Consider the following 10477-nt stretch of genomic DNA (forward strand, 5'->3'; position numbering starts at 1 on the left):
CCAGAGCCGTCCGCCAGACAGGAGCAGCCAGAGCCATCCGCCAGACAGGAGCAACCAGCCAGGATCTGCCCCTCAGTCCGGTGCTACCCCTTGGTTCAGTGGGGTTGATATGGAGGGTGGTTGTGGTTAGGAGGCCACGGGGGAGATTAAGGAGGCGGGAAAAAACAGTGTTTAAGTGGGGTCCACGTCCCGCGCCAGAGCCGCCACCTCGGACAGACGCCCACCCAGACCCTCCCCTAGAGTTTAGGAGGTGCGCCCGGAGTTCGCACCTTAAGGAGGGGGGGGGTTCTGTCACGTTCCTGACCTGTTTTCCCTTGTTTTTGTATTTATTTAGTATGGTCAGGGCGTGAGTTGGGTGGGTTGTCTATGTGTTGGTTTCTATGTTGGGGTTTTGTGTGTTCGGCCTGGTATGATTCTCAATCAGAGGCAGCTGTCAATCGTTGTCCCTGATTGAGAATCATACTTAGGCAGCCGGGGTTTCACGTGTGTTTTGTGGGTGTTTGTTCTTGTGTCAGTGTTTCGCCACACGGGACTGTCACGGTAGTTATTTTGTATTGCATATTGTTTTTGTTATATATTAAATCACTATGGAAACTAACCACTCTGCGTATTGGTCCGATCCGTCTCGCCTCTCCTCGTCCGAGGAGGAGGAAGAAAATGACTATCGTTACAAGTTGTTGGATATCCTCACTGGCTGGATTCCAATAGGGATTACACATCACTTTGCAAGCCAGCATAATGTGACTTGTAGGTTTGATGTGGCCTGTAAATTAGGAGTTTCAGACTACTGTGTTAGGGTCTAATTAGGCCCTCAAAGAAAGGCCTTATGATTTATGTAATGTATTGTCATAAAGAGTTGAATTTTAAAGATAACATATTCACTTAGACACTCACTTGGTGAAGGCTACAGTACTGAAAACCATTGAACACAACCATGTTTCTGTCGCTAACAAATACAGTCATGGGTGGTAATTACAATTCACTAGAAAGGCTGGGAAATATGAACATTTCTCAAATAAGGTAGAATATATTCTCAAGTTAAATTATATGTTCACTCAACATAAAATTCAAAGTCGAGTGAACAAATTTGGAGCAACCTCACAATCCTGTTGCAGCTGGTTGTCTTACAATTGTAGGTTGAATCAAAAAAAAAAAAATTTTTTTTTTTACAGTGCAGTTATACATGAGGCCCACCGATATCTACCCCAGGTTTCCACTTGGCTGGTCGCCACTGGGATTATCAGACTCTGCCTCACCGCTTGCCCTGCCCCTCCGACACGCCAGGCGGTCCAGGGACCTTGGGGAGATGTTCTGTGATCGGCAGCGGCAGCAGCAGTGGACCACATCAGCCAGATCGGCCCGGAAGGAGGGTGTGAAAAAGCCGTATATCACTGGGTCGCAGCATGTGTTGAGGTTGCCGAAGACGAAAAGGGCGTGGTGGACATACTCGGGCGTCTCCTGAAGCATGGCCGGCTGGAACCAGTACCAGATACCCAGGAGGTAGTAGGGCGTCCAGCAGATCACGAAGGACGCCACAATCACGATGGTCATCTTCAGGGTCTTCATTCGGGCCTTGGGGATCATGTCTGTGCCACTTCGCCTCAGGCATGGAGCCCCACCTGGAGTGATTTCAGACATAAACAGTTTGTGAGGAGAAATGGAATAGTACTATGTAAATTGAAGGTTGTGATGCCCTGAGTCTTTCTGACCATGTGACCTGACCAGGACCTGCCTCTGTTGGATTGATTCATTTGTACTAGATGTACAAAAATATGAGATTTTCCTGACAGACAGTAACACATTTTGGCCCTAAATATGACAAGTATGTGTTGTCAAAACATTCAATAGTCAAATATATCACATGGGAGCAAAGAATGCAGTGTGCAGTCTCTTCACCTTATACACTAACACACACACAGACAGACACACACACACCTTTGCCTTTGTGCATCTGACGGCTGATCTCGATGAGGATGCGGGTGTAGCAGAAGCTCATTACTAACAGGGGGAACACATAAAGCGTGACAAAGTGAAACATGTTGTAGGCCGTCTCTTGCCAGCGATGGTGGAAGCTTCCATGCGTCACACACTGAGTGAATTCCACTCCCTCGGCTTTGATTGCTCGAAAGATGAACAGCTATGAGATAAAGAGAGACAAAGGGGAAGTGAGAAATCATGATAAAGGTATATCAATCAATCAATAAAATGTATCTCGAGCCCTTTTGACTCTAACAGTTGTCGCAAAGGTCTTTAAAGTAAACCGGACCTATGCATACTAAAGCACAGTGGCAAGGAAAATCTCCCTAGAGGGAAGAAACCTAGAGACAAATGAGATTCAGGGCTCAATTCAATCGAGGTCAAGTGATTGAAATTTAAAGGCAATGTTTCTGCATCCTTGGAGACTGCATTCACGGTAAACGCTGCCTATGCCGGCTCAATCAGAAATGACCTTAAAATTCTAATAGCGCTGAACTGCTGCGATACGGATTGAATCAAGCCCTCAGAGGGTGGGTCCCATTCTCTGGCTGTACTGGGTAGAGGATATGTAGTGCCCATCAGAAATAAAGGAGGAGTATTTCTGTCTGGAATAAAGCCCCTTTGTGGGGAAAAACAAATTTTGATTGGCTGGGCCTGGCTCCCAAGTGGGTGGGCCTATGCCCTCCCAGGCCCACTCATGGCTGCGCTCATGCCCAGTCATGTGAAAACCATAGATTAGGGCCTAATGAATTTATTTAAATGAACTGATTTCCTTATACGAACTGTAACTCAGTAACATTTTGGCGGTTATATTTTTGTTCAGTCAGTGGAGTGAAGAAAAGTATAATTACAAAGGAATGACGCACATGCAGCAGACTTTTAATGACCTAATCAGAAATCCATTACAAAATCAATCTATTCTAATCTATTAGAATGATGAATCCTTTCAATACAGTTTCTGCACCAGAGGTGATATGATATAGAAGTGTTATGATTCACTACATGAATGAAAGTATGTGGACACCTGCTCGTTGAACATCTCACCCAAAATCATGGGCATTAATATGGAGTTGGTCCCCCCATTGCTGCTATAACAGCCTTCACTCTTCTGGGAAGGATTTCCACTAGATGTTGGAAAATTTCTGCGGGTACTTCCATTCAGCCACAAGAGCTCTAGTGAGGTTGTGCACTGATGTTGGGCGATTAGGCCTGGTTCGCAGTCGGCGTTCCAATTCATCCCAAAGGTGTTCGATGGGGTTGAAGTCAGGGCTCTGTGCAGGCAAGTCAACTTCTTCCACACTGATCTCGACAAACCATTTCTGTATGGACCTCACTTTGTGCATGGGGGCATTGTGATGCTGAAACAGGAAAAGGTCTTCCCCAAACTGTTGCCACAAAGTTGGAAGCACAGAATTGTCTAGAATGTTATTGTATAGTGTAGTGTTAAGGTTTCCCTTCACTGGAACTAAGGGGCCTAGCCCGAACCATGAAAAACAGTCCCAGACCATTATTCCGCCTCCACCAAACGTTACAGTTGGCATTATGCATTAGGCCAGGTTGTGTTCTCCTGGTATTCGCCAAAGACAGATTTGTCCGTCGGACTGACAGATGGTGAAGGGTGATAAATCACTCCAGAGAACACGTTTCCACTGCTCCAGAGTCCAATTGTGGTGAGCTTTACACCACTCCAGCCGACATTTGGCATTGCGCATGGTGATCTTAGGCTTCTGTGCGGCTGCTCGGCCATGGAAACCAATTTCATGCAGTCCCCGCTGAACAGTTCTTGCGCTGATGTTGCTTCCAGAGGCAGTTTTGAACTCGGTTGTGAGTGTTGCAACTGAGGAGAGACGATTATTACGAGCTACGCGTTTCAGCACTCAGTGGTCCCATTCTGTGAGCTTGTGTGTACTATTACTTCGCAGCTGAGCCGTTGTTGCTCCTAGACATATATATTTTTGTCAGCAAATTTTCACACATTTTCTCCATTACCTGCACTGTAAATAAATACCATCTATTTTTGCACCTGATCTACTGACTCCGTCTCAACAGTTGCTGCTCCACACCAACTAAGTAGGCTGCCGGCTTCTCCATTTTAACACTGAGCACAAGTGTGAGATGGTTAGGCCAATACTTCATGTTATTGTTGAGGATGGCAATAAATTCATACATTTTCCGTAAGAGTTGGTCCTAGATATCGGCAATGGAGGAAATTAACTGTCTATGCTTTTATCTTTTAAACTGTATTTTTTCCTTTTGCTGTATGATAACTTCCTATTAATGAAAATTCTTGCACATTCTCAGTAATTAATTTGATTAATGACAGACTGTCATACACTCCAATTCTTCTTGCTAGCTGTTTTCCACTTCCTCCAGCACTAGTACACACACACATTGTCACACCCTGATCTGTTTCACCTGTCTTGTGCTTGTCTCGATCCCCCACCAGGTGTATCCTATTTTTCCCCATTATCCCCTGTGTATTTATACCAGCGTTTTCGGTTTGTCTGTTGCCTGACTCGGACTAGCTCTGCAACACTGTCTCCCTCCAAGGAGCCTCCATTGGAAGACACGAGGAGTTACTTCATAACCTTGTGGAGAGACTCCATACCTTGGCGGAATGCCATGACCATGCCTTCAATATACTGTTGGAACAATTGCGCAGACTCTCTACTAGGCAGCAAGCCACAACGGTAAACTCCAGTTCAGCGGTGCTTCTCCCCAGCCTACCCCGGCTTCCCAAGAACCCCGCTTACCTCCTCCGGAGCACTATGCCAGGGATCCTGGAACCTGCCGGGCGTTTCTCTCCCAGTGCTCCCTAATCTTTGAGCTACAGCCCTCTTCGTTTCCTTCGGATCGTTTGAAGATAGCGTATCTTATAATGCTGATGTCCGGGAGGGTGCTCGCATGGACTACGGCGGTGTGGGAGCAGCAATCCACCATTTGCCTTAGTCTGGAGGATTTCATGGCGGAGGTAAAGAAGGTGTTCAATTTTCCGGTATCCGGGAGTGAGGTGGCTCGGAAGCTACTTTGGCTTTTTCAAGACTCCCGTAGTGTGGCAGACTACGCGATAGATTTTCACACGTTGGCCGCCGACAGTGCCTGGAACCCGGAGTCCCTGTTCGAAACCTTCCTTCAAGGACTATCGGAGGGGATTAAAGAGCCCGGGAGCTGCCCATGGACCTCGGCTCCCTCAGCCTTGACCATTAGGATCAATGGGCGGTTAAGGGAATGCAGCAGGGAGAGGTCTGTTCCCGGCCACACGCGCTTGTCCACGGGTTCCCCCTCGCCTCCGAAGAATCTCGGAAGTCCCCGACGTTGGAGTGGAGGCCGTCCTGCCCCAGTGTTCTGCCCAGGACCAAAAGCTGCATCCCTGCGCTTTCCTGTCCCGTCGTCTTAATCCCGCTGAGAGGAACTACGACGTGGGAAATAGGGAACTTCATGCAGTCAAGATGGCCCTGGAGGAATGGAGACACTGGCTAGAAGGGGCGGAACATCCATTCTTAGTGTGGACCGGCCATAAGAATCTGGAATATCTCTGCACTGCCAAGGGCCTCAACTCAGGCTCGTTGGGCTCTGTTGTTCACTCGTTTTAATTTTACCATCTCCTACCGCTCTGGGTCCAAGAATGTGAAGCCTGATGCCCTTTCTCACTTGCATAGCTCCGCAGCTACACCGTCTGACCCAGAGACCATCCTCCCTACCTCCTGTCTGGCAGCTACACTCGTCTGGGGTATTGAGAACTTGGTTCGCAAGACGCAGTGTTCCCAGACGGACCCGCGAGGGGGCCTGGCTAACCGGTTGTTTGTCTCAGATTCTGCCGGACACAGGTCCTGGAACGGGCTCATTCCTCTCACCTTACCTGCCAACCTGGCTCCCGCCAGACCCTGGCTTTCCTACGACAATGGTTTTGGTGGCCCACCATGGTTCCTGGCGTCTCTACGTTCGTCGCCGCCTGCACTGTGTGAGTGCAGAAAAAGACTCCGCGGCAAGCTGTGGCAGGCCTCCTCCAACCACTCCCTGTTCCTCACCACCCCTGGTCTCATATATCCCTGGACTTTGTCACTGGTCTCCCTCCGTCCGATGGCAACATCACCATCCTTATGGTAGTGGATATGTTTTTCAAAGCCGCCCATTTCATTCCCCTTCCCAAGTTACTCTCAGCCAAGGAGACGGCCCAGCTCATGGTTCAGCATGTCCTCCGGATCCATGGACTTCTGGTTGACATGGTCTCCAATCGTGGGCCTCAGTTCTCGTCCCGATTCTGGAAGGCGTTCTGCACTCTCATTGGGTCATCGGCCAGCCTGTACTCAAGGGTTTCATCCCCAATCTAACGGCCAGTCGGAGAGAGCCTATCTGGACCTGGAGACGATTCTTCGTTGCCTCGTCTCTGCCAACCCCACCACCTGGAATCAGCAACTCTTGTGGAGTACCCGCAACACCCTTCCCTGCTCGGCCACTGGTCTCTCGCCCTTCGAGTGTTCCTTGGGTTACCAGCCTCCGCTCTTCCCTGAGCAAGAGGAAGAAGTCAGCATACCCTCGGCCCAGATGTTCGTCCACCGCTCTCGGTATACCTGGAAGAGAGCCTGTCTGCTCTTCAACCACCTCCATGTACGGGTGACAGGCGGACCACCACTGGACCCCGGCTCCCCGCTATCATTTCGGGCAGAGGGTATGGCTCTCCACTCAGGATCTGCCCCTTTGGGTCGAGTCCCATAAACTTTACCCTGCTTTACCGGCCCTTTCCCAATCTCTAAATTCCTTAGCCCCACTGCTGTTGGTCTTCTGGTGCTCCGCACCCTCCGTATACATCCCACTTTCCATGTGTCTAGGATTAAACCTCTCTCACAGCCCTTTGTCTCCTGTTTTCTGTTTGTCTGTTGCCAGTTCGTCTTGTTTTGTCAGGTATTACCAGAGTGTTTCCTGTTTCTCCTGTTCTCAAGTTCTTGTTTTCTAGTCTTCCCGGTTCTGACCTTTCTGCCTGTCCTGAGCCTGCATGCCGTTCTATCCTTGGGTCATATCCTGAGTCGTGACACATCAATGTTAATTACCATATTTTCTCTGGCTTTTTCAGCTATGCAGACACCTCTATCAGACACACTAATCTCCTATAAATACACACAACACAATGGCACAGGGAACCAGATGATAATAGCTTCCCTTCCCTTGTAACACATTCCATCATAATTTCCTCATATCTATAGCTATCATAGCAGGTAAAAGTTGGTGACATAATTTATCATCATGACATATGATTGTAAATTGGTTTTCTGGTTGTAGAAACGTCAGAGATATTACACCTAGGTAAATGTTTCTTTCTGGACTAATTTAAAAATAGTATACACCCATGACATCACAGAAGACGTCGGAATAACGTCACTGCAACCAGTTTTGCCAGCTGGGATAGCTTCACTTCGCTATTGTATTTTTGGCGCTGTTTTTGATGAGGGTGCCATTGTTCTGCTGTATTGAAGTGCTAATGAAATCGGCCTGCAGTTACCTCCCACTGGGCACAGACGTCATTTCAACGTCTACTTTGGATTTACATTTGGTAGAGTTGTCAACTAACATGAATTCAACTTGAAATCAACAACAAAAAATGACCATATCATTGGATTCATGAGAAAAGTTGGGTGAAAAAAATACTAATCCAATCCGTTTCCCACGTTGAGTCAACATCATCACATCTCTAAATGATGTGGAAACAATGTTTATTCAACCATGCTTTGTGCTGAATTACTTTAACCGTTTGCCATCTCCACCAATCCTTGAAAGTCATTGGTCAATTAGTACGCATGAACAAGGAAACACTCAAAATGAGTTGGCTTCAGTCGGCACATATCTACTTGATTATCATAATGTAAAGTGTGTGCGTGTGTGCCTGCGTGCGTGCGTGGGTGCGTAGTAAATTAGATGGACTCTTCACAGCCGCAGTCAACAGTGCTGTGTTTAGTCACCATAAGATGGGTTGCCTTAATTGCTTAACCAGGAACATGCATTTCCTGTAGAATGACCATCCATGTCAAGCACGTGCGTGTGGTTGAGAATGGGGGTATATTGATCTGTCCACAACTCACCACCAAACCTCCTGTCTTTGAGCTGTCTAACATCTGTCCCTTCTCCACGTTCGACTGGCTCCACCGCCTTGTGTCTCTCCCTCTGTCCCTCTTCCTACAGCAGAGGTTCTGTGTTTTTCCCTTCTTCCTATTCATTTGGAACACCAGTTACTGACTAGCACCTCAAAGGTCGCATCCACTTACAGCCAGAAAGGTCACCTCTACGAGACCTTGACATTAAGGGGATTGGATTTGTGGAAACTCTCTCTCTCTCTGTGTGACAGTAAAAACAAGGAGGGAACACTCAGACATCTAACCATGCTGGGAAGGAAAGCTATTTTCTCTTAGTGCAGTGTAAGGAGACCTTCAACTATGAACTGTAATTGATGGTGTCCAAAGTACTGTACTTCCACCTACAAATTGATCTGTGAGCATGGAATAAAATCTATTCCCACATTTTTAAATTCAAATCAAATTCAGTGCTCATTGGCATGAAAGACATGTAAATACAAAAATATTACAAAATAAATTGTTTGAAAATGAGTAAAATTGCATAAATCCACATGCTTTGTTTCTAAAGACCAATTGACAATACATCTCATATTTTTGGATATACAGTATTTACATTTGAGTGAACACAATCTCTTTCTCCCTCCCTGCCTTCTCTCTCTCCCTACTTGTCAGGGTGGGCAAAAGCTTATATCATTCACAGCAATACTGTTTGGATTGAGGTGGGACTATTTACAATATGCAGGTGACCTCCTGAGCCAATTTGATCATTTGATTTGATCATAGCAACACTTTGTTACCAAGCTGACAGCTGCTTCCATTTCTAAGTCATTCAACTCACATTACTAAAGCCATCAATCAAGAGCTGGTGTGCTTGTCCTATAGAATTAAAGTTGAATACACTGAATGCTCTCTATTTTGCTGAGAGATTATTTCCTAACAATGCACCACCCACCTACCCATAGGACTTCATTTGATTGGCAGATCACTGACTGTATGCTCTATTGTGTGAGGAAGACAGTGAACAACTTAAGATCGATTGCTGCCCTGCAATCTTACATGCCAAGAGTCCAAACGGAATAGCGCTCCATTTCACTATCGCTCCAATACACTGATTCAGTCTGGACCTGTTCCATTAGAAGGGCACTTGGACCGGCTAGAGAGTATTCCTCTAAGAAAATATAGGAATGTTTAGTCTACAACTCACGTGGACAAATGTTGCCCAACAAAATATTTTTGTTTGGCAACATTTGTGGATGGTGATCCTGTCATCGACCAATTCGTTATGCATAAACGTTAAAGACATAGGCGCAAATGATTCATTGAATGTGTGCGCAAGGTGATTCAGTGAAGTGAAACCATAATGAAATGGAGTGATAATCAGTGTGGATAGCAGGCTAGTAACAGCAATCTCAAGTGGACCACTGCCTTCCGAACATAAGAGAGAAATACAAGGCTTACTAATGAATATCCATATTGTTATGTTGTAGTCTGAGAACAATGTAGTGGCTACCGTATGTACACCCACCTGTGGGGAGGCCAGGAGCAAGCTGAGGACCCAGGCAACCAGCAGCATCCTCTTGTTTCTGCGTCCGGCGTCCAGCGCATCCAGCGGGTGCAGAATAGCATGGTGGCGATCCAGGCTGACCACCACCAGGATGAAGGCAGACGAGTGCATGGCAAACAGCTTGAGGAAGCACAGCAGCTTGCACATGGCATCACCGGCGTACCACTGTACGGTGACGTTCCATGCCGCATCCAGCGGCATCACCACGAACGTCATCACCAGGTCTGCAGAGGCCAGGCTGGCAATGAGTGGCCGGAGATGGGCGGCCAGGCGGCGCCCGCGGCCCCGTGCCACGCTGATCAGCACAGAGAGGTTGGAGAAGGCAGCGAACACAAAGAGGACCATGGTGGCGGCCACGCGGACGCGGGCAGCGGCGGTGAAGGTGGGAGCCTCCCAGTCCATGAATGACGGAGGGAGGGAGGAGTTAAAAGAGGAGTTCACTGCTGGGAACATTGGCGTCGCCGAACAAAGAGACCAGTTGCCCGACATCCTGTCATCCGACATCCTAGGAGGAAGAAGGGAATAAAATCATTATCCTTATCATCATCATATCCTCATCATCATAATAGTTTTCATTTGTAATGAGCTTTTCATAGGAAGAAATTACTGTACAAAGTGATTCACTTAACTTGATTTGGTTTATCTGAAAGGAACAATGGACATTAGTCAACATTTCTATAAATGTGCCAGATTTAGCCAGCCGGTTAATTTTAAACGGCTCTAAGTGAAAACATTAATTAATGTAACATTGGCCCAACAAGGACAACATTCTCTTGGCGCTAATAATTCATTTAGGATGATTAATATAGGAGCACAGGCACACTGCCAGCTTACTGCCTGAGTGCAGTTTCAGACTCCTAAAGCTGATATA

The 10477-nt window shown here is 47.0% G+C and overlaps 1 protein-coding gene across 1 annotated transcript; it reads right to left on the reverse strand.

The window, feature by feature from the left end:
- Positions 1 to 1200: 1200 nt before the first annotated feature.
- On the reverse strand, positions 1201 to 10110 carry LOC120022576 (gonadotropin-releasing hormone II receptor-like). Its single transcript, XM_038966534.1, has 3 exons — positions 9568 to 10110; positions 1936 to 2137; positions 1201 to 1619 (listed from the first exon to the last, which is right to left on the reverse strand). The coding sequence occupies exons 1-3, from the start codon at positions 10108 to 10110 to the stop codon at positions 1201 to 1203; spliced, it is 1164 nt and encodes a 387-aa protein (XP_038822462.1).
- Positions 10111 to 10477: the final 367 nt, after the last annotated feature.

This window comes from Salvelinus namaycush, chromosome 27 (assembly GCF_016432855.1).
Source record: "Salvelinus namaycush isolate Seneca chromosome 27, SaNama_1.0, whole genome shotgun sequence".
Classification (NCBI taxonomy): domain Eukaryota; kingdom Metazoa; phylum Chordata; class Actinopteri; order Salmoniformes; family Salmonidae; genus Salvelinus; species Salvelinus namaycush.